The following is a 25,969-nucleotide window of genomic DNA, read 5'->3' on the forward strand; positions in this document are numbered from 1 at the left end:
TCTGTCTATTCAACTAGTGACATGGTCCTTGGCTGTTCATGGGTTTGGATTTAAGAATCCCAGCACTCAGGTATTCTTGGTATTGTGATGCTTTTGGTCATCATAACATGAACATGTTAATGACTGACGACCATGTTCCATATCCAAATGAGGTGCTGGGGTTATTGAGCACTTGAAGTATTTGAATAACGGCACTTAAATCTTCAGTGTTTAACATAGGGGCCATAAAAAGGACCCACTGACTGTCAGGCTTTAACACTGCCTCATAATATGAAATGTTGTTTCAATCAAGACAGTGAATTGAATGAACTATGTACCTGCAGTCCTGTTCAGATTGAAGCAGGTGAACAAAATTAGGATGTCTTGCCCTTCTCTTTGCATTAATTGATTGTATTAGTATAGATTGTAAACTTTCTCTCTTTATGTATCTTACTCTCATTCCTACCTGAACCTCAGTGACACATGTTCTGTTAAGACTCAACTCTCGTACCTACCTGAACCTCAGTGACACATGTTCTGGTAATACTCAACTCTCGTACCTACCTAAACCTCAGTGACACATGTTCTGGTAATACTCAACTCTCGTACCTACCTGAACCTCAGTGACACATGTTCTGTTAAGACTCAACTCTCGTACCTACCTGAACCTCAGTGACACATGTACTGGTAATACTCAACTCTCGTACCTACCTGAACCTAAGTGACACATGTTCTGGTAATACTCAGCTCTCGTACCTACCTGAACCTCAGTGACACATGTTCTGGTAATGCTCAACTCTCGTACCTACCTGAACCTCAGTGACACATGTTTTGTTAAGACTCAACTCTCGTACCTACCTGAACCTCAGTGACACATTTTCTGGTAATACTCAACTCTCGTACCTACCTGAACCTCAGTGACACATGTTCTGGTAATACTCAACTCTCGTACCTACCTGAACCTCAGTGACACATGTACTGGTAATACTCAACTCTCGTACCTACCTGAACCTCAGTGACACATGTTCTGGTAATACTCAACTCTCGTACCTACCTGAACCTCAGTGACACATGTTCTGGTAATACTCAACTCTCGTACCTACCTGAACCTCAGTGACACATGTACTGGTAATACTCAACTCTCGTACCTACCTGAACCTCAGTGACACATGTACTGGGTACATGCATTTCGGTATGTTGTACGTAGGTTTGATCTATTGATTTGGTATCCTAATATATTTCTATTGGGATACCTAGCAACAATTTTGGAAAGGGTTTAGAAACTATTCCAGGAATGGATGTTTATGTTTTCGTCCATATATACAGTCCTATTGCCACCTCCAAGACTTCTCCCGGTATTTAGAGACACACACTATGTGGATACAGGAATTGCTTGTAACAACATTGATCTGAACTCAATCTCATGTCAAATATTTGTGTGTCCTTCCGTCTTGAGGGCAAGTGAAGAACTCATCTTGACTGAGGACATGGCAGGCACTGTTTTCCTGTTTGCAGTATTTATGCAATCCCATGTGCTCAGTTGTTGCTGGCAGTCTGTTGACTGGGGGGAATTCACAAGCCTTGTGCCCCGTAGAAAATATGAGGAAGGAAATTAAGAATTTGAAATTGTTGGCCAATTTGATAATTATAGTCACAGATGTGCTGCTAGCTTTGTGTCTTAAAATAAAAAAGATAGGAACCCGTGAGAAATTATTTGTATAGTGCTGCATTTATAGGTGATCCAGAAAAGATAGAGGTTGAAGCAGAATATAATGTTAACCAAGTTCATATTCTGAATTGGGTCCAAGTTTTTTGCCTCGTAACTTCATGCTGACTCAGGGTCGTTTCATAGTGAAAGTTACATAAGTAACAGTGGCTGTTACATGTTTGACATATTTCACATTGTGAGTGACCTGGTGTTTAGATTCAGAAGTGCAGATGACAGCTTGTTTCAATATGAAATCTGTTGATACATTGGAGATTGATAAGGTAATATGGAGGCTGTCTATTATGTGATCCACCTGTCCTCACAGCTGCACATGCGCACATCCTATACCAATTTCATATTCTGTGCATGTATGTCATTTGTGTACGTTTTGTTTCCTTTCAGTGAGAGTATCATGGGCTTTGACGATTTTGAGGATGATGTGAAAGATAATGTGAAAAGGTAGGTTTGTCCCTCCGCTAGGGCTGCCATGGTAGCATTGCTTGTTACACTGCATGATGATTGTGCTTGTCTGTGGCTTCAAGGGACAAACATGTCTCCATTTCGTAAGAGTACACCTGATGGGGCTGTTGCTTGTTATGAGCAGGCCACTTCACAAGACACTAAGTACTAAGCTTCTCCTTGGTCTGGCTGAGAGGGTTGTATTGGTGGATGCCGAGGGTGGTGCTATATGAACTGTCCTACCAACACTGACTGTCAATACCAGTGAAGAGTGGGCTTGTGGTACTGGTGGAACTACAGATCTGACATCATCTCATCACACTCTTGTGTCACTGGTTCACTGCTAATCCACTGCAACTGAATATGACATAGAATGTACAGAAACACAATGAAGTAACCTTGAACATGCTTGATATGATTTACAACTACTGTGTCCAGTGTCTGTCTGTGTAACTATGCTGCTTTGTGTGAACATGCACATGTCTGCAATTGTGTATCGGTTGGATTTTGATGCCAAAGTTTCCTTGTTTGATGTTCTTCACTAGGTTGTCTTTTCCTACTGTGACCGAGAAAGGAATGAAGCCACTTTGAGGAATGCAGTTAGTGTTGTAAATATGTCTCACCTGTGAGATGTTGCTGTTACAGTCACGTGGTGATATGGATGATTGCCGTCAACAGACAGTTTAATGGCTCCATCTGTAAAGTTGAATTTTATTCAATATGAAATTTCTCAACACCGAAAGCCACTTTGTCTGAGGTGACAGAAACTCTAATTCTATTGCACTTCCTGTAGGTTCCAGTCTTGGGTGCATTACTATTGACAGTCATATGTGGCTCCAATGTATGCAGATGATATGAAATATCTTCAATTAATCTTACCAACAAGTGGAAAAACACCATGAGAGCGTATTTCCAGATTAGTTTTTCTTCATGATTTATGGCAAGGCCATATGTTTTGGGGCATGTTGATGCTGGTTGCAGTGACAAGTTGACAAAAAGGAAGAGCACTTCAGGCCCACTAGTGACCTAAAAGAGGGGACATTTTTCAAGAGAGGTGGTCATTTTCAAAAGGGGAACCACCAAGTAGTTTGTCTCCCATCACAAGATTCGCTGTATTTTTCCATACTTTAGTACAAATATCCTTTGCATCTTTACATGCTTGACTTCACCGGTATGTTGTTGTGGACAGCGGTCTTTGCCCTATCAGTAGATGGTTTAGGAATGACAGGCAGCCTGTTTTAAAGAAGGTGCCATGCGGCATGATGGAGGTTGCTTGCTGGCGTTGCACACCACTTACTTCAGTATAAACACTGGCTAGTTAAACAAGTTCGCAACTGTTAATAGCATACATTCTACCAGAATTTGGAAATAACTTGATTCTGATTGGTCAGTCAAAGGTTATTACAATACAATAACCCTCCTCTGATTGAAACAGCCAGCTTGATGACAGCATCACTGTGGAAGCTAATGTATATTGAATTGTACTATTTTTGCTGTCAAAAGTATTTATAGGTAGAATTATGAGTTACAAAATGCAAAGTCACAGTGAGTACAATATTCAAAAGATGTGTGGCAATACATTTTGTGTAGGAAACACAGTAGAAATTTTCAATGAGAATGTTTTTAAAGTTTTAAGGACAACTGTAGCTTGAAATTTGGTGCTCACTCTTTTGCATCACAATGAGTGATGCGACATCCTAACAGTGACGTGCTGTGTAGAATGAAACCTTGCAAGGCTTGCTCATTTTACTTGCGGGGTACACACTTCATGTTAGCTCACAACGTTGCAGTGCTACATGGTTTCAATGCCCATCATATTTTCAAGTGAAGTCTTCAGGTGTAAAAAAAGAATTTTTGTTTAATTGCTGTTGTTCTTGACCCCGTAATTCTGATTGACAAGCCGCTTAAAACATTTCACTCAACCCATGCCACTTCACTTAATCATTTTGCTGACACCAAAGAGTTCATGTTTTATTAAGTTATGGTAGAATGAAGATGTTCTTTCAATGCCTGTAGATTTAACCATGAATTTAACACTTGAAAGCTAATGCTGCATTTTCACTCCCAAATTCAATGTAGTTTGGTTAAATCTGCATGTAACCTAGGTCTAAAAACACAGTATGTTTATCTATTAAATATTTCCCATTGAGGTATTTATGTGAGATTCTTTCATTATGGAAAACTGCTGCTGCATGCAGGTGATAATTACTGAAGAAGATGTGGCAATGCAGCACTCTAGAAAGGCCCTTTTGTATTCAAATTTACACTCTGGAGAAAGTAATTTTTGTGTAACTATGATTTCAGTAAATGTGTAGATTGATATTTTGAAGGAAGGCCTTTTTACCTATGACATAGTTAGTTGACATGCTCCCACGGGGCTGCAACTCTTGATGAGGTAACTCTCCAGAGAAATGACAAAGACTAGAATGTTGTAATAACGATGCATACGTCGGAACTTGTTGGCTCCATCTGTACTCATCAACAACTATGAAAGGACATTGATCTGTGATATTTTCTTTGACACCATGACATCTGTTGAGTTGAAGTGTCTCCCAAACACAGGTCCAGCTAATTGCTGCAGTAGATTATGCTGGAGGGAGAAATATTTCATCCCAAACTAATCTTGTTATTAGACCCAGGAGCTAAACACTGGAAGTGCTTTTATATGTAAATTCTCCACATGCAAGCTGAAAAGTCTATACTGGGTAATTAAGCAGTTTTTATACTATTTGTTTTTTTAGATTGTTCATGTCCAATTGTGGACAAGCAACTCAATATTAATATTAATGATTTATTTTACGTATTTTACACAAATATGCCGTTTATCTAATGCTCTGGTTAGATTGTAATTATGGTAAATAGGCAAAGTAAAGTAAGAGGATGGATTTTTCAATGTGTCAGCATCTTTTTCCTGTATGCAGGATGATGTTATCTGGTGTTCCCTGTGGTGGACTCAGCAAGTAATCACACACTCGTTTCTCTGATCATACCGGCTGTGTTTGAAATAAAGGAAATTGCCAGGCTGCCATCTTGACCCACAGACTTTAGAAGCTGCTTGCCTGACCTAAACATGCTAAATTCTCCCGGCCTTCATTAACAACACTGCAGCTTATTGTGACAAATTTGTCTTCACATACATTTACTGCAGGCCATAAGGACCCTTGCAAATTTGACACAAGATCTACCTGCAGGTGCTTGTTTCGAACACTGTATATTGATGCATCTTTCATATGTCCAAGATACCAGTGAGTTGATAAGCCAGTTTTTGTTTTTGGCCATAATTACACTTTCATTGAAAGCATGTTTTATAAGAATATTAGTCAACTGTACCATGTACGAGCACCAAATCTTGACCATTGAATATAACAAGCCATTTAGATTACAGGATTTGAAGTACATCCATTGTTGCAGAAGATTGGAAATTGTATTTTTTACTCTGCTGCTCAGTGTGGCTTGGAACAGTGATACTCCCTTTTCCTACTTTGGCATAAAAACCAATTCAAACCTACACTGGGAACTCCAGGGTATTTGTGACTCCTTGCTGAGCCGACAATAGGCATAACGGAAGAGTAGTGTTTTAACCCCTAAGTCGAATCGATTGCTGTGTTTACTTGTCTGAGTTGGCATTGTTTCACTAGAGCTTGCCACAGCATGACTGACCGTGTTGACCTGCTCCTCGTGTTGACCTGCTCCTCGGTCTTCCTCTTCCTGTTGGCGGTGTAGGAAGTAGCCAGACACTGGCCAGCTTGACCTCCTGCACTCACTCGCCATCCTACCATTCTATTCAAACAATAGTTTACTGCAGTGAAGATCAAAGAAAGAAAAGAAATTTGGAGTCATCTCTTTGACAGAGTCGTTCATTATATTGGCTGTAGAACAACACATGGTGTACATAATGACAAATAAACAGATGCATTACTAAATTTCTAACGTTATATACACTGTTACAATTTTGGAAAAAGAAAATGTTTTATCATATTTGTGAACATATTCAATTATTTTAAAGTTAATTTCATGTGATAAATTACAATTTCCGTTTATTACAGTATTAATATCAAAACCCTTAACATGGAAATAACTTTTTTATCTGACAACACTGTAATTTGGCCATTGAAACAAATAATCATGTAATGGAGACTATCTTCACACCTGTGGCTGCAGCTTCCATACAGGATTACCATTCATGAATTTGTATGGCGTGCTTGATATACCTTTTTTTAGAAAACAGAATCAATTCTGTGTTAGTTGGATTAAGCTTGACCTTCCAGGTTTTAGCCCATTTTAATATCAGTTTTAAATCTAAGAGTAGCTGGCTGAGTGAGCAAATAATTTCATGTTACATTCAATGTAACTTGATGCTTGATGTAATAGTAAAAGCAATAGGACTAGGACTGGCTAATATATTGATTCCAGGGATCAGTTTTCTTTTGCTCAAATACTTTCCTTACTATTTCACTTGTGAACCATGTATACCATTTAACCTCAATTTATGGAATACACTGTTTATCAAACACTACTCCAATGCTTTAGTAACGTCACAGAAACTGTTTAGGGTCTTTGTCATCTTAAAAGGTTTAACAAATCAAATCATGTCATTCATTCATATACCATAGTCGCCCCATTTAAATCCTTGTTTGTAATGACACTATTGCCTCTAAAAGGGTTTCATGCATGTTTGAATATATGCCCTTTTCAAACTCTGTGAAAGACACAGGTCAATAATTTTAATAGTTATGTAGAGCAGTGTCAGGCATTACCAAACAGCTGTTGCTATATCCCACCTTATTTCTGCTTTGTTCTCATGACATGAAAACATAACTAATGCATACACCAAACATTTCAATAGGAATCATTCATTTGTAAAGACAATTTTTGTAAATTCTGAAACCAAATTTTGATAATTCTGCAATTTTTTAAGCTTAGTTTTCGAGAATTTTGTAGTTTTGCGCATGTTTGACATGTGGCAGGCATTTTTATGATAAACTTATTCATGGCTAGAGTAGCTTATTGAAGTGAATCAGGATACAATAATACAAAAATCAACTTCACTTCAAAACAAAATGTATATCCCTTTACACAATTAAAATCAGCTTTTGTTTCAAATGTTAAAATTCTGCAGTGTATTTGACAAATTTTGCTGCAGATAAATGCAAAATTCTGTACTAGTTCTGCACAAGATGTAATTTTCTGCAAGATAGGTACATTTCTGTACCGAGTGGACATTTCTGCAAAATATTCTGTGACCGTGGAATTGCCAAAAACAGCAAAAGGACATTATGCAAAATATTCTGTGACTGCGGAATTGCTGAAAACAGCAAAACATCACCCAAAAGAGGGAGTTAAGTTTATCAGTTGTACATGGCATTAGCTGTGAGAAAAATACATTGAAATTGCATTCAGTTCAGTAATATGTGTTTGTTTGGTTATACCTGACACTGTTCCACCTAACTTTTCAATGAGCAGGAACAACTGATAAACATTTCCATGTACAGTGGAAACTGTCCAAATCATTCATTCATAGTCATTCTCGGCTAAAACAACAATGCTAATCCTGCATGTAATTCTATAGATCTTAACACTTTATTGTCCGCTTAGTTAATAAGGAAATAAACATACTGTGTTTTCAATGTAGAGCTAGGTTACATGTAGATTGAATTTGGTTTTCGATCTGAATTACGGAATCACTGACAACAGGCTTTAAAATATGGTGCTCTATATGGTCAAGCAGTTTGTTTACACTGTAATAGTTTACATGAACTTTTGACAGGCACTGAAAGCATGTAGCACATGAACTTTGTAAGCTAATGTGATCTGGGCACCCCTAAAGAAAAATAAGCAAGCCTTTGCAAAGGTTTTGATCTATTATGACGTCATATTGCTCATTATGACACTAAAGATATGATGTCAGAGAGTCGTATTTAGAAAAGCACCAAATAGCAAGCTCTCTGTTGTTCCTAACACTTTGTAGATTTCTATAGTGTTTTCAGCACAAAATATATTGCCACATGTTCTAACTGCAACTTTACATTTTGTAGCCTATAATTGTTCATATGATTATTTAAATGCGTCTACCGACAATGATTGTAAAAGAAGTTCTATTCTAAACATTTTAGCTTCAGCAATGATGTGAACGATCTTTGCGTTTTTTGTCTTATTGTACTCTGTGTAAACCAGACTTGTTTACCAGTCCAAACTGAGTCCAAATTGGACAGTTTCCGCTATACAGTTAAGTCTTGTTAATCCGACACTTGTGAATCAGACAATCGGCTTTATCCGACACTTATGATGGGAACCAATTAAATCGGTGCTATTTAGACCTGTTAATCCGACAGTCTTGCATTACAACTCTGACACACCTATCTTGCAACAAATTTCAGAAATCACTCATTAATCAGTCTCGTTAATCTGATACAGTGATCAGTGTACTCTGTGGTCATCTGCCCACAAGTACACAGCCCATGTTTTGATGCAAGACGAGTTGTCTAGTGGCTGCATATAACAACGGCTGCAGAGATAAACTTTTAATGCTTTGAATAAACAAAAAACCAGGATTAATTCACATGTTTAGATTACCTTGATCTCATTAAAATCAAATATAAGTTCTAGCTACTGCTGATAAATCCCATTACAGGTCGTGTCAGAACAACCATTTGTGAACTTCAACTGCCAAATGAAATGACTAACAGGAAGTCGACATTAGCCACTAAAAATGCAGCTTTCTTTAGCTTTGTCGCACTAGTTTCAAATTGGCGACTTCCATTCCAGACTATGCTTTCAAAAGTATTTTGAATAAGTCATACAGTCTGTAACAGTAGTTCAGAATACCCTATGTAAGCATTAGAGTTTCCATGATTAGAAAACATATTCCACTAAAATATAACACAACAATACGAATATTTCGTTTTTCATTATTTTATTACAACGTATATGTATCGTTATCTATCGTGTAGTTGTCAAATTTTTAAACACGAACGTTGATACTACTTAATTTCGTTTATCCGACATACTTGTAAATCTAACATAATCATGTGCAACAGACAATGTCGGATTAACGTGACTCGACTATCTGGAAATACTAATTGCAAAAGTGAAGTTTTAAATTATTTGTGCAAAGGTTCTAACATTCTCCACTTACAGTGTAATATGCATTATCAAATGTTATTTAACTTAATCATCAATGAATTCATTGAAAGTTCAGATGTTTGAGTTTAATGGTTCTTGTATTGGCAAGGCATCAAATAGGAATATTGTATGTAGTGACAAACAACACTTGTATTATTGCATACATAATTTTGTTATTCCTAAAGCTCAGTTTATTTGAGGTCTAAGTTTATGTGAGAAATAGTGTGTCTGTATTGTCTATTATGTTACGTCATTAGGTATGGTCTGATTAATTCCCAACGTGCTGGTCTTGGTTATTGTCATATTGTGGGGAGGGCCAGTGACCATTCCAGTTTCCTGTCTGTGATTGTTGACACAAACCAGTGACCACCCTAGCCAGTGTGCCGACCTGTTGTGACCTGAGTAAAGCCAGGCCACTGTTGAGGGGGATTGGGCTGCTGTGTTGACACAAACTGTGAGGATACACTGCTGAGCACCAACCTAAGTGTTCACATTAGTATCCTTCCTTTAATTCATTACTTGCTTTCCTCTTGAAGCAACTTTTAAAAAGTCAGATATGTGTTGTTTTTCATAATGATTTATTAATAGTTAGTTTACTGTCATTTTACCATCCCTTTGAAACTTATTGATGATTTATTCATTCAGTGTTGGTGAGATTGATTAGAGTTGAACAATGTATTTTTAATGCTTTTGATTTCCACCATTGGCCCTTGAACCCAGCAGTGAGACAACACAGAACTAAGAACATTATCAATTCAATTGGTCACAGGCCTTGCCCCAAGTCTGCAGTTAATGCCAGTAAACATTCCCAAATTGGAATAAAGAAATTTCCAATTCATGTTATCCAACTACTGTTATGGCTTGATAGAATTGACTTGTAATTCTCTGATAACAAGACTAGTAGAGAGGAAGGGGCTTTATTGCTGGTTTTATGATTTTTCATTTAGCATGTTTAGGGCCGTGTTAAAATCATTTGTAAAAAAAACCAATTTTGAAGAAATAATCATTTTTTCCCCATCTTTCCTGCCAGGGACACTTCATTTAGAATATGGGACAGTGTGGTAGCCTAGTGGTTAAAGCGTATGCTCTTCATGCCAAAGACAAAGATTCATTTTCCCCAATGGGTACAACGTGTGAAGCCAATTTCTGGTTGCCCCAAATCCCTGATGTTTGTAACAAAACTGATGTGTTTTATGATTAAAGAACTGCCCCAGTCTATGCCATCTTCAGAACCTATGTGATCAAGGCTGATATTTGATTATCTCCTGTTTTCTTCTTCTGTTTCAGGAAAACCCGTAACTTAAGTGAAAAGAAACGGCGAGACCAATTCAACATGTTGGTGAATGAACTGTGTTCCATGGTGTCTGTCAACAACAAAAAAATGGACAAGTCTACTGTACTGAAGTCCACCATAGCTTTCCTGAAAAACCATCAAGGTATGTAGAGATGCACCAATCTGCTTACAGATCATTTGTTGGACCAAATTATATTATCAAACACACTGTCATAAACTTGGTAATAAACACCTAGGAGATATTGTCTAAGTGCCGTAGAAGGATGATATGCTATGGTAACATACACTTTTCTCATCAACTTTTGCAGTAGTATTGCAATAGTATGAAACCAACTCTTGATATTTATATTAATCAATGTAATAGAAATGACTATAGTATTGGAGACAGTGTCAAAAGCATCCATTCTTCTCTGTCGCTACCGAAACCAAAGGGAAGTAACTCCAATAAGAAGTTGTTGTAATCCTTGCAAATCAACATGTGATGCATAATTTGTTTTTTTATAACTAATGGTGACCATTGAAAAATTTATTGTAATGTGTACTATCGAGAATACTATTGGCAATTTTAGATTCCTATCAATGCAGTACAATCGCCTGGTAAACAACTGCAATATATAGATAATTAGATTTATCATATAATGGGTAGGTTTCTCGGCAGGATAAAACCAATGGATAAAAACGATATCCGTTGGGGTCATATGCGGATAGAGATGCAAATATCAAAGGTCAAGTAGGACTACTTTCACTGTTAATAAACAAACATGGCGTCGCCCTCGTCATTTGGCGATCGAGTCAGAATTAACCATCGTGAATCTGGATAAACTACAGGGATAATTTCTATCATTGTCAAACGAACAGTCTAATATACTGAAAATCAGTGTCTAACTGTGACGTACCTAAGGCATTTTATAAGTTTTTGCAACTTTGAGATATAAATTTCGAAACAATTTTACGAGGGCACGAGGCCTAGCCAAGCGGGATCAGTAGCCATATCTGTGCTTGTAGATCTCTGTGGCTTGAAAACTTCTCCACAAATCAAAATGGTCTGATTCGGCCGAAATATGTTTGAACTGTTACCTTGTTTCGATTTGTCGCTGTGTGTATATCTGACTACACTTCTTAACGTTATGAAAGGACAGACTGACTGTCAACAACGTCTGACCGTGGCCCTGACGTCTCATAGACTAGGTTTAGAGTAGCTTCCCTTTGACAAAGGGCAGTTACTCTAGCGGACAGACCAATGGATTGCCGAGAAAGGCAATTAAAAACAACTGTTGTTTTGCGTATAAGTTGCTTCGCCACTGTATAAGAAACAGATTTCAGTTGGAACTATATTGGCTACTGTCACAGTCCGACTGACACATCACTTACCCTGTGAAGTAATAAATATTAATGCGCGCATTCCAGGAAAACTCGCAATGTTTTGGTAATGTTACGAGAGAGGGAAAGCCATTTTAAAGCACAGAATTAAAGAATGACATTATATGATAAAGAGGTTATCACGCTTGTGTGTTTGGGGATGGTAAATATCCTGTATTAGGAATAAACACTATGTATTTAGCTTGCCAAGGCTCGCTAAATACAATGTTTATTCCTAATGCAGGATATTTACCATCCCCAAACACACTCGCGTTAAAACCTCTATATATCATCACACTCCAATTGCTGATTGCATTATTTGACACATGAAACTGATTGTCTCTCTGTTAGAAATTGTTATGATTGGCTCACACTAAAATGTATGTAAACTTTCTTTAGTAACGGGATGGCAATGGTTTTCAGACACTTTTAATGTGTTTTCCCAAATCAAAATTCTGGAAATTGATGGTGATATGATGATTTATTGCTTTCTATTCCTGATTCTTAATATCAAGTGAAGCTTTGTGTTGGATTTATTGTTAACGAAATGTGTTTCTTTATTTAGGGACCGCCTCCGTGGTCTAGTGGTAGAGCGTCCGCCCGGAGAGCGGAAGGTCCGGGGTTCGATACCCGGCCGCGTCATACCAAAAGACGTTAAAAGTTGGTACTTGTTGTTACCCTGTCTGGCGCTCGGCATTAAGGGGCTAAAACAAGGACTGGTCGGCTCGGAGTCAGTATACTGTGTCTGAGTGGGGTATCCATGTTAAACTGCGGCATGGTATCTCAGTGAGCTCGCACTATAAATAGGCATCAGTCCGGACTAGTACAAGCAGCCACACAAACACATACACGTACATGCACGTCGCTTTTTGAAAAAGCAGGGCCAGACCGATCCTACCTTTTGGCAACTAGAACACTGTTCTCCTTTATCATGTTTCTAAGATAGATATTTATTGGTAATTGATATTCAATTGTTTTTTGGTAAGGTAGTCAATTGTTTATTGGTAAGGTAGTCAATTGTTTATTGGTAAGGTAGTCAATTGTTTATTGGTAAGGTAGTCAATTGTGTTATCTGCCGGAGACTGTTGCAGCTGACATATCTGCTCAGTAATGGACAAACTTTGATGAAAGCTGAAAAGTGCTAATGCATGTTGATCAGGGTAATGCAATTTCTACAAATATAAATGAGATTCCAATAATTTGTATTTATGGTTACATCGTGATTGGTCAAATTTCTAGAATGAAGTTGAGCTGATCGGTGGACAAACACCTAAGTGCATTCTTTCCCAATCCATTGAATCAGTGTAGCCAGCCATGCATGGTAACCGCTTGGGATCTACTTTGGGGTGTTATTTTGTTAGGGGTGTAAGACAAAAGTGAATGGGAGATGATTGGCAACATGTACTATATTTTCTTTAACAATCTTTATCTCCTAGAATAAAATATTTAATTTATGAAATGTTTACACCAAATATATTTAACGATTATAACAAGTATTTTAACACATATATTATCACCACTGATTTTTCTTTCTATTTATTAACAAATAAGTATTCCCCTTTGGCAAAATACCTCAGTTGTGTGCTTGTCAATGAAATAAGAATGGGTGATGATTGGCAACTGTTGCCTCAGATAGATAATATGATTTATTAAAATGTCTTATTATCTTATGTCTTATTATCTGTGCATTGTGTAAACTTCACATAAAACATTTTTTAATGTATTACAAAGATGTTTGCTGTAAGAAATGCACCCTGCCACTGTTGTCAAAATAGTTTGGACATCCTATGTGGTCTAGTGGTCTGGCTTCCGCATGGAGAGCAGAAGGTCCGGGGTTCGATCCCCTGCTGCGTCATACCAAAAGACGTTAACAGATGGTACTTGTTGTTACCCTGCCTGTTGCTCCTCATTAAGAGGCTAAAACAAGGAATGAAGGTTGGCTTGGAGTCAGAATACTGTGTCTGAGTGGGGTATTCATGTTAAGCCGCAGCATGGTATCTCAGTGGACTAGAACTATAAAACCTGCATTAGTCCGGACTAGTCCCAGCAGCCACACACACACATGCTTGCACATTGCTATATATGTGCAATAATTTTGGACGCGCAGTATAAACACCAGTTCACCTCACCTCACCTCACTTCAAAACTGCTTGTACCAAGTTAATGTATTTTCTTCTTTTTTTTCTTCCCAACAATTCTCATGTTGATGTATCTCTTAGCAGCTGACCTAATCAGGCTTGCACATTGTATGGGCTGGACACCTCTAAAATGTTTTCAAAAGCTGACCTAATCAGGCTTGCACATTGCATGGGCTAAACACCTCTAAAACATTTCAATGTTTCATACTTCGCAGGGTAAATTTGTTTTCACTCCTGACAAAGTTGTTTCATTGCCAACCAACATGTTCAATTGGCAGATAAGATGTCCCACTGGAGACTGACTGGACATGGGGAATGTTTATGTTTTATCCTGACATTGTGTCACCGATTTCAGGCTAAGCTGATTCATTGTTGTACTTTTAGAAAAAATATGTCATTGTCATAACACAGTGCATAGTGGTTATTGTATGTAATGGATTTGAACATGTTGAATAGTGATAAATACATCTGTATGGTTTTCTGAGGTTAGTCAAGTTTCTTGTTTTCAATACCAACCACTGAACAACATCATATGAAGGATCCCATGTAGAAATAATTCAGTAACGAATAAGTTATGCCATGTTCAGATTAGTTCTAACTACAGTGTAACAAGCATCCAGACGAGACAGCTGCACGTTGGATGCTTACCAAGTTACCAAGATGAAATTGTTGGATCTCACATACTGCCACTTATCTTGTTTTGTCTTTCATTTACAGAAATTGCCGTTCAATCTCAGATCCATGAAATAAAGGAGGACTGGAAGCCATCTTTTCTGTCTAATGATGAATTTTCTCAACTGATGCTTGAGGTGGGTCTTTTTGTCAGCCTTATTCATGTTGTAGAATTTTGACCAACATTCTCTTAGGTAGGATTAGTACTGTAATAGGCACCCAGTGACAGTAGAACCGTATACATGGGTGGCAAAAGGTCTGATATTTTACTGTGGTGCTTTGCGTTGTGCTTTCTTCTCCCTGTGCAGTAGTCTTGTGTCTATATGTCATATTAGGCTCCTGACAGGTTAATCAACTATAATTATTGATAAAACACAAAGAGTTAAGTTTGATCTCAAGTATGTTTTAACTAAACAATGGGGCCAACTTTCATTCATTCATATTCCACATTGAAATGACTACTATATCCTTGTCAGGTTGAACTAGACTCCTAACCATAAAAATTCCCTTGTTTCTCCAATAATTGTTTGGCTCAACTGAACCCGAATCAGCACCAAATGAACCATCAATAGTACATTGGATTAATTTTAATCAGAACTCTCAGGAACAATAACCTTATCAATAATTCTGACCCGTGCACAACTGCTTGTGTTTAATTTGTACAACGGGAGCCGACTTCTTGATGAAGACAGTGTCTTTCGTCTCGCATTTCCTTCGCCATCTACCCATTGCACCCAAATCTGCAACCACAAACTCTTGTTGAAACATCACTTTCCAACACAAAAATCAAAAGCCTAACATCCTGTAAACCCAGTTTAAGGACATCATCTTGTGAGATAATCATGATAATGGACTGGGGACCCAGTTTCTAACAACGTTCTTGAGGTAACCCCTTTCATCAGAACATCTATGTACAAACATTTTGGAAGCTTCAAAGAACGCCAAACAATTTTTCCTGTGGACCAGATATGCTCGTCAGTGTTGATGACTTCATCTGTTTCCCTACACCTGATATTGATAAAGATAACCAGTTTTGACAAGTAAGGACACCAGTCACGAAAATGACCTGGTTGATTGCAGACATAGAAGGTATTGAGCCTTAACACTAGGTAAGCTACATTTGAACTTTTCTAAGCAATCATCTATCAACTTGGCAACTGCCTCAAGTGTCACATCACCACTACCAACTGAACAGATTGATTGATTCCTGCTAGTGTGTCTAGAGTTTCAGGACTCTCCTCCGTGCTACCTTCATCAGCTTCAAACTCCATGGCGTATGAAATAGTATTTTCTAGTGATTGTGGATGTGCAAATGTGGCATTTTCCCCCATGCCAAAGCTATGCAGGCCAGTTAAGAACTGACCAATTAAATGTCCCTCTAGTGATGAATAAGTGCTGGACAGCTTTATCGCGACCTTGTCGATGATTTTGGAATTCACTTCTATAGGCTTCATTTTGTTCTACTCTGACACAATGCATCTTTGACTGCCTGATAACTGTTGAGTTGTCCTAACATAAGATTACTTTAAGAGCTTTTGTGCTGCAGCTCTCAAACACATACTAAGTTAAATACACATACTGGTGAAAGAACGACTGATGATTCCCTACCTAGGGTAGCATTATATAGGCCACAAGCGGACCATATGACCAGAAAAACGGACCCATCCGATGAACATGCTCCGTGCATCTCAACTCTCTCAATCATGGCTTATGCCTAGCTGAACATAACATAATCACATCTCCCTAGCCACTATGCCCATGTGGGCAAAAGCTACAACAAGGACTACATAGATACGTACTACTGGTATGTCAGCCACCCAAATTCCCTTAAACTAACCCACCCGCTATGTTTCTAAATGAATGAATTTACCCCAAAATCCTGAACCGATCACAGCACCTTGCAATAACTGTTTACAAACTTCATGACCAAGGGGCTGAGACTTTGCGTGGATAGTCTCTAAATGGTTCTCTATTGTCAATTAAAATTATCTCTTTGAAATACCTCTTGATAACTGACATTCTATGATGATGACGATATCAGACTATAGGGATTCATGGGCTGATCAATGTTCCAGCTGTATTCATAACAAACTTCTTGTCTCAACAGACCAGGATAGGCAATGCTGTTTGGATGCATATTGGAGTTAAATCAACTTAAGCCAACTTCCCTTTTAAACTGTGGAAAATCTGCTGAGTGAAAGTAACTAGAAATTTCTGCAGAACTTGTGCAAATTTGTTCTTGTTTTATATGAGATGAAATACAAATCGTTACAAAACCCAGAAGCAACAAACACATTGTCCTAGATGTACAGAGTAATTAAGTCCCACCTGTAGGAACTATGGAATACTTAATCAACTCTCCTTAATGGACAACACTATTTTGACTCTGGCACAACTGCTGTGACTCCCCAAGCCATCATTTCAAAAATTTAGGATTGGCACTCTGTTTGAATGACCCCCAGTCCTTAATAACACATTAACCCTGACCTCACAAAGGTCACCCATGAAAGGTCACACTGGAAGTTATTTTTCCTTTGTAAACAAATATGAGACCCTGTAGATTTACACTTTATGAAACCATACAAGCATGTCACACACTTATGAAATGGTGGAAAAACAATTTCTTTATGCATTCTAAGTTAGTTATATCTTAGCAGAAATTGACCAAACAGATTAATGCAATGACACAATTGAGCTATTATCTATTTGCCTATTATACAGATTGATCAGTCTTAGAATTGTCAGTCTCTTGGCCAAGGCTTTAAGTCCTCTGCTTCTGCAACCGCTTGATTTAATATAAACATTTGGCGTGTTGAAGTGAAGTCAGTTCTTCATATTTGGCACAGTATCTGGACTTACTGTGGTTGCTGAGTGTGTGACTTTTGAAGCATAGATTGTGACACTAATTCTTGAAGTGTTTATGAATTAATATGACTGCACAAACGGGTCACCTGGAGGTATGACTCCACTTACCTGGCGGAATGACTGTAGAGACTCCACTTACCTGTTGGTATGACTGTAGAGACTCCACTTACCTGGAGGTATGACTGTGGAGACTCCACTTACCTGGAGGTATGACACCACTTACCTGGAGGTATGACTGTAAAGACTCCACTTACCTGTCGGTATGACTGTAGAGACTCCACTTACCTGGAGGTATGACTGTGGAGACTCCACTTACCTGGAGGTATGACTCCACTTACCTGGAGGAATGACTGTACAGACTCCACTTGCCTGGAGGTATGACTGTAGAGACTCCACTTACCTGGAGGAATGACTGTAGAGACTCCACTTACCTGGAGGTATGACTGTAGAGACTCCACTTACCTGGAGGTATGATGGTGCTTTCGTCAATTTTGCTGTCTATTTCTGTCTGTAGTGTGTACTGTATCGAAAAGTTGTTGTTGAATTTTCTTTCAATTTGTAGTGACAGTTCATAATATGTTCATTAATAGTGAATATTGTTCCAGGTTCACTCTTTTGTTTTATAGCAACAAGTATTATTATCATTTATTTCCCTCAGAAGGCAGTGTGTTTTCCATGGGCAGCAGCCCAAAAATGATGATGAGTGACCGAAAGTTAAAAACATTTACAATGTTTGTGAGTTACTTTTGAATGATTAACTCATGTTTTTCACATCTATGGACACATCTGGAAGAAAAGGTATCAACTCTAAATTTAACTTGCTGTTTGTCCACGAGAAATAGTTAAACAATTGTATTCCCGCATGGAGACCATTCTTGTAGGTGGGTACGTTTGTGAAAACTCTTTCACCATTCGTGCCTTATCTAAATTGAATATCATCTAAAATATGATCGTTTGTGGTCTAAAGAGTGTAAATAAATAATTAAGGAGGAAGCGTTGATTGTATATCCATTTAGTTTGTGTTTTGTTGTTTCCAAAATCCCTTTGATATTTTTATTTTTAAGACATTGTTTACATTTTTGATTTTCAAGCCCTGCCCTTCGAATGTCATGTGGTGAAAGTTTGCCTGCGTTTTGATACTTTACCTGTGATTGTTTTTTTATTGACTTCTGCCATTGTCAGCTGATACCACATAGTGTGACGATTTCATGTGAACAGGCAGGAATATTAATCCAGTAAGATAACTCATTTCGATAAACTTACAATTTAGGCACAATAAGTTTCTTTTGATGCATTGTTTTACCTTGACAAACCAATTTTTTTTCTGTTTTCTGGTATTTTGGAAGACCACATGTCCAAAAAACAATGCATGATGAACACAATATTTTTGGATGTAATATCCCAGTTGTATTTATATTTGTTTATTGAATAGATAGATACATATTATATCTTGGAATTTCTAGGCAAAAAATTGTGGACATTACGTTAATGGTTTAAAAAATTTGGACAGATATTTTCAAATGGCGAATGGACAGATATTTTCAAAGATATGACACATTTTAGGGATGGTTGCAAAATTAAGAGCTGCGAAAAGTCGTAAAAAGTTTTACATTTTTCAGATACAATTAAATTTGGTAAAATTCAGGGAATTTTTAGAAAAAATAAAATGCAGGTATACACAGGAGCATCTTACAACTCTGGAATTCCAAAACTATTTAATAAAACTTCAGTTAATGAGGAGACTTCACTTGTAACATAGCCATGGTGTAGAAGGATGTTCTTGCATGTAATTGTGTGATGTTGAAGGTCAGTAACTCAGCATGCTCAGTATACCCTGAAAGCTCAATATCTTGAGCATTTATGACTGCTTTTTTAAGAACTTTAAGTGCGAGATATCTAGGCAGATCATGACTGCAGACCCGTGAAGATTCGGGGTAGAACAGGTCTTCAGCAACCCATGCTTGCTGTAAGAGGTGACTATGCTTGTCGTAAGAGCTGACTAACGGGATAAGGGGGTCAGGCTCATTGGTTGATGCATGTCAAACAAACAAATCATGGCTGCAATTGCAGGTCAAGGTCATTAAAATTAAAGTACTTCGGACTTCCTGTTTCAAAGTTGTACTGCATGCATTATCTTAAATCAGAGGTGATTTCTTTAAACCAGAAGTGCTTATTACTTTATTAATAAACTAGCTTGAGGCATGGGCTTTCTGTTTCCAAGTTGTACTACCTTTATATGTTAATGTCAGAATGGTTTATGATATGGTTTATGTTACTGAAGGGAATGTTTATGGGCATTCGGGAAATGGTGAAGATGGACATGCTTTTTGTTTTGCATGTGTTAAATGGCTAGAAGTATGCATTGTTTGGAGCCTAAAGAATTAGTTAGGAGTTAGGGCTTGTGGTGTCAGCATAGGTGTCAGCATATAGAGGCACCATGTGAGGTAATTCCAACATGTTCTATGTTAGGTAAGTTTGAGGTACTGTCACTGTAGATATGGATTATGGCATAACAGTATCGTCAGTTGATGATTGTCACTTGTATAACAGTTGTAGTGGAGTAAAGAGCTATTGTTTACATCAAGCATGTTGAGTTGATGTGTTGAGTCATGTAGAATGGTCATATTGTCAGGTGAATATGTAATGCAAACCCGTTTCTAGTCTGGTACATCACGAAAGGGTCAAAGGTCAAGAGATGAAGGAGAGAGGATACCTTTACATTTGGGATAGAGTCCTGCTTTAATGTTTGTCAAACCAATCAGTGGTGAGTATTCATGTTCTGTTTGGGAATCAGTATGTTGGCTATAATTATGCTTTGACCCAATGCAGTCATTTCAATAAGGTATAGGTACACTCAGATATTGCAATTATCATCGAAAATGTGTGAAGGGTGAAGAGTGACCAGTATCGGGTTCATTGGTTGATGTATTTCAAAACTGTCAGTGATGTCATCAAACCGGAAGTGTATATAACTTCCTTGTCATGGAAGCTACAGGCATGTGACTATATGGTTTGTGCTAATCATGTGTTTTCAGAATGCGAGAAGTGATCACAAACCAGAAGTTCTTACAGCTTTCTTATTAAATGAGTTAGAGGCATAGGACCTTCTGTTTTAAAAATGTTATGTGCAGCTGCCTGATGGTGATGGTGATTTGTGTTGCAGGCGCTGGACAGTTTCCTCATTGTCTTCACAGTAAAGGGGAAGATCCTGTATGTGTCAGAGAGTGTAACATCTCTACTGGGGCACCTTCCTGTAAGTTGTTTGATTTTTCCCATGGTCCGCACACAAAAAAGTCCTTGAATTTCAGAGATTGTCTCGGAAAGCCTTTAAATTGGGGTTTGCCTTGGAAAAAAAAGACCTTAAGTTCTCAATAAGAAGGAGAATCTTCAACACTTGCCTGAAGCATGCTGCCAAATGTTAAACTTATCCTTTGGGGCGATTAGAAGTTAAACATGATTCAGTTGAGTCATTATCCCAGCATTGTTTTCTAATGTGGACATGAGATGGACTAATGAAGAAAAGTAATTAAATTCTGTCAACATACAACATCACGTTTATGATTTTAACACTTTTCGTTTATGTTGCAGAGTGATCTTGTCACCAAGTCTTTGTTTAACCTCTTACATGAATATGATCGAGAGAAAGTGTCTAATTTTCTACAAGATTTCCACTCCATGGCCAACACATCAGCAGAGTTTGGTAAAGGTGAGCCTGAATATCTGTCCGCATGGCAAAATGTAGGCTAGCAGGTCTGTCCGTCTGACATCATGAGGGGTGACTGTAAAGTTCTGAAGGATGTATAGTACACTTGTATTAGTCTGCATGTATTTAGGACAATACTTTCTATGCTTACAGGCTGAGTTTAAACCAAATACACAACCAGGCATCAAAGTGACTAGGTTTTCTCTGTTAATGTATAAGGACAGAATTGACCACTACACTGTCAGCAAGTATGTCCATCTGAAAGGGGCAACTTCAACAGCCATCCATGGCGACATGGGGTCAACTTTAGGAGATAATGCCACTGTTAAGAGGTGGCCAGCAGACTTCAAGAAGGGAAGAGAGCCTTGAAGATGATCCAGGATGAGGAAGACCTTCAACTCCACTACTTAGGAAAACGTTGATGAAGTACATGATACGATGATGGAGGATCGATGCAGCAGCACACATCAAATGACCAATACAGTAGGCATCACTCATGAGAGAGTTGAGAACAGTCTGAACTGGACATAAGGATTCAGCATGCTAGTTTCCAAGGCTTCTGATTCCTGATCAGAAATGCTCCAGGTCATTTAAAGCAGACAGGAAAAGTCTGTTCCAGCAGCTGTCAAGGTGATGAATTTGGTTTTCTGGGATTCCAAATGATTCCTTCAGGTGGACTGCCTCCCAAAAGGTCAGACCATTAATGACCTATATGATGCTAATCTGTTTAGGAAAAAGGTGTGTTGTTTCACCTGGTGCACCTGTATGTCTGTAAGTCTGTGGTAGCCATGTCTGCAATGCATGACTCTAGCTTTGAACATCCTCCATATTCAAAAGATTTGGTACTGTCAACCTCTTCCCACACTTGAAGAATGAACTGCCTGGTGAGCATTAAGAATTGATGATGATGTCATTTCTACACAACGTTTTCCACCGCCAGGAGGAAGCCTTCTATTCCAGTGGGATCCAGCTATTCCTGCATTATGGCAGAAGTGTGCGGACACAAGAGGAGATTATGTTGAAAGTTAATTAACATCCAACAAAGTTAGCCGTATTTTGGTAAAAAGATATTTTGAGAACTATGTGCTGTAAAAAAATTGAACATCACTAGACATTGGGATCAACCATTTCAATTTTATTTCCTGTTCTGTTTAGGTATTGTCTTTATATACATGGATTAAGATGACCAAGTGTATTTGTCACGGAAACTAAGCCACAAATCGCAATCAGCTGTATACAGTTTTTCTCCCAGATCTACCAGTGATTAAGAGAATTTTGATGCAATGATTGCAAGAAATTGTATCTGAAACTATTATCTTACCAGGAAAAATATATTCTAATATCATGTTATTTTAGTTACAACTTTTTACATAGATAGATAGATGGATGGATGGATGGATGGATAGATAGATAGTGTGCTGAGCAATATATTTAGTATATAGAACAAAACATGATGCTGAATACTATCTCAACGTTATTTTTCGTGATTGTAAATGTGACTTTTAATTCGTCAATTAGTCAACTTCTCAGAATGCAGTGAAATTTGGTAGATGTGTAGTTAGTAGTGGGTCTGAACATAGATGTTCTGTTTTTTGTGATATATAAATTTTGACCTCGTTTTTCCATTTACTTTGACCCTGCTCCTTATTGACAAACCTATTTATGGCCATTACCCAGACATTTCATTTCAAAATGGAATGCAGTTTGACACATGTATAGTTTGTTCTTTTACCTTGATTTGACCTTTGCACTTCAACCAGTTGAAAGCCCAAACCTCTTAGGACAGCAATTTCTGTTAAGATGTAATAAAAGTTAGTTTCTGTGTAGTTAGTAGTAGGCTTCAACACATGTGTTCCATTGTTTGCAATATCTTGAATTTTGACCTTGTTTTGACCATGCTCTTAAATCCTCTCAAAAGGCATTCTTGCTCTGTAAGTATTTTTCTTCTGAAATTGACATCTTATTTTGTCAAAAAAAATTAGTGTCAGTTTATATTCCTCAGTGTTTATGCAGAAATATTTGAATATCAATGCTGACAGAAACTTGCATGCCTTTGTTGACATTTTATGTTGTTGACTATATCCAAGTGAGCTACAGTGCTCATGGCACTATGTTTATCAAATGTTTTGAAATTTTAGCCTGCCACCATATTTCATCAAATTATCTGCATACATTTTATGAGCAATTGCAAAAAGAAGGTTTCCGCATATGGTCGCCATGGAAACCAAACTTGACTTTGAGTTGAAATGTGTCAAGCAACATCAGGAGAGGTTTGTGGCCCAGTCAGTTTTACCATCCTTGTGGTATAGGAGAAAAGTAGTGAAACAAGTTCAAGCAGTCCAGAACAGCGCCTGGGCAGTGTTTTCACTTCACCCTGTGACCCCAGTGACTGACCATTACAGTGCAAAGTACGATTGGACGAGTCCAAATTTACTACCCAGGTACCCGCCCTGCTATTACCCGATCCTACCTGGGGACCCTCTGTAGGTCTCAAGAGTTGGGTGCAAAATGTCCGATGGGGAACAGTTTGACCCCTGGCGATATGTATTTAGATACACATATAAAACGATCTGGTCATGCATACACTAAAGTTAACTGAAGTTTTATTTTTTATTCAAACCAAAGGTCAGAAGGAATGGATGCAAAGTCACAAAGAAATGCATGCATGTGTAACCATAGGGTTCTAGATAATTGTTGTCATTAAACAATATACCACGTGACTAACCACGGGTCAGGTTAGTACTGTGGATACCCACCCGACAGGAATACTTGAGTTACCCTTCATTACTGTGCCATTATCTATGACATTGCCAACCATTGTGTGTGTCAGTCAAATGTGTTCTACTTTGTGAAGTTTGATACAGTACAGTAATACTCTAGCTTGGCTGTAGTGTAATTTTTGGTTCTTGTTTCAGAAGAAAATCAGATTTCCTTCAAATGTCATGTCCAGTGTGGAGCTATAAACCCTCAAGACCTCCGTGTGTTTGAGGAGGTGGAGTTCACGGGGACATGCCGCCCCTGGGATGGCGATGAAGGTAGGTGTTCATAACTCAACACTCAACTCTAACTTGCCTGGGTGTGTGAGTTCCAATGTCTCTCATGGAATGTCTCTCTTTCTACATCCATATACACTGAACAAAGTACTGTAGGATCATGAATATATTGGGGGATATTTTTATGAAATTGTGTGCTCTTTTTTGACTGCCAAAAAAATATCCCACAAAGTATTAATGATCCCCAACTTTATTTTGTTCAATATAGGAATCCCTCTCATGCAGGAACAGCTGTGAGCTGATGGTAATTGAACCAGGAACTATATTTGTGCTTGATGTTATTCTGTGTTAAGACAGTAAATGGACATACAGGTAACAACATGGTTCTCAAGCACCTAAATGTCGCCTGAAAACTACATCCTATAATTTTGTTTCTGCAGGATAAACCACACAGTGGTAATTTTTGCGCTATATAGCAACAGTGTCATTGTGTTGTGTTTTGCCGTAGATGCCCAGTCTGACACCGACAGCTATGTGTACATGCGATCTCCCCCTGTGGACTCCACCTGCCTCTGCTGCACAGTACGCCTACAGACCACCAAGATCATCCGTGAAATGCCAATACAAACTGACCTGGCATCAGAATTCACATCCAGGCATTCATTAGGCTGGAAATTTTTGTTTTTAGATCATAGGTAAGTCTTTTAGTAAATCTTGTAAGAATACTAAGAAGCTTATGCATTTGAAGCAGGTACTACAAACAGCTGCAAGTTCGGCATGTCTCGACGTTATCTGCTCCACAATTCACTTAGTACACACTTAGGTGTGCCCTTGTCAACAGCTGAAGTGCAGACCCTGCTACACACAAGATGGTGATATTTTGTTGATGTTTATGTGTAGCTTGTAGGATGTAGGTGTTTTTCATATCTTATGTATGCGTTAGTATTTCATGTAGTTGGAAATAAAACAGGTGATGCTTGCTTGTGTTTCAGGGCACCTCCAGTCATAGGTTATCTACCCTTTGAACTTCTGGGCACATCAGGGTATGATTACTATCATCCAGATGACCTGGACAATATTGCCCGATGCCACGAGCAGTGTAAGTATCAGCCTCTATGTCAGTATGTTGTACACTGCCTGCATGCGACTAGACTGTGGAGCTTGGAGATCCCACCACTTAATGGTAATCTATGTTAGCTGCTCACAATACACTCATCACTTCACAGTAACAACTGAGGGACTCATTCACCAGACATTCTTATTCCTGTTGCCATCCATCGGCATGGGCAGAAGTAGGCTCCACTATTTTGACAGCCCAAAGGCTACAGTCTAGAAACTTGATTAATGGGAACATTTAGTAAGACATACTGTACAGAAAAAGTCTTCTCTTTAACTCCTTAATGAAACAAGATTTACCTGTGAGAGCTGTGTATGTAGAGTCGTACATAGAAAATGTGGGATATTGTCTTACGATGAACCCTCAGGTGATGTGGGATATTATCTCATGGTGACCCCGTGGTTGGTGTATGTGGGATATTCTCTACTAGTTACCCCTTGGGTGATGTATATACAATGTTTTCTACATGATGGTCTTTATGGAGGGTATTAATTACTGAAACAGGATGAGTGTTGTATGTTGGGTATTGACTCTAGGGTGGCATTGACCTATACAGGCTT

At 38.2% G+C, this 25,969-nt stretch overlaps 1 protein-coding gene across 5 annotated transcripts in view; it reads left to right on the top strand.

Annotated features, from left to right (window-relative positions):
• LOC139449426 (neuronal PAS domain-containing protein 2-like) overlaps positions 1 to 25,969 on the top strand; it is a 55,831-nt gene that overhangs the window by 14,585 nt on the left and 15,277 nt on the right. For 4 of the 5 annotated variants that reach the window (XM_071230810.1, XM_071230811.1, XM_071230814.1 and 1 more), the window contains exons 2-9: positions 2,090 to 2,146; positions 10,556 to 10,704; positions 14,777 to 14,868; positions 20,760 to 20,849; positions 21,185 to 21,302; positions 24,215 to 24,334; positions 24,801 to 24,987; positions 25,285 to 25,391. In XM_071230810.1, coding sequence (XP_071086911.1) covers positions 2,090 to 2,146; positions 10,556 to 10,704; positions 14,777 to 14,868; positions 20,760 to 20,849; positions 21,185 to 21,302; positions 24,215 to 24,334; positions 24,801 to 24,987; positions 25,285 to 25,391 — 920 coding nt within the window. The remainder of the gene's footprint in view (positions 1 to 2,089; positions 2,147 to 10,555; positions 10,705 to 14,776; positions 14,869 to 20,759; positions 20,850 to 21,184; positions 21,303 to 24,214; positions 24,335 to 24,800; positions 24,988 to 25,284; positions 25,392 to 25,969) is intronic. The other variant, XM_071230812.1, reaches the window with a different exon arrangement.

This window comes from Haliotis cracherodii, unplaced genomic scaffold, assembly GCF_022045235.1.
Source record: "Haliotis cracherodii isolate W230 unplaced genomic scaffold, xgHalCrac1.p SCAF_8, whole genome shotgun sequence".
Classification (NCBI taxonomy): Eukaryota; Metazoa; Mollusca; class Gastropoda; order Lepetellida; family Haliotidae; genus Haliotis; species Haliotis cracherodii.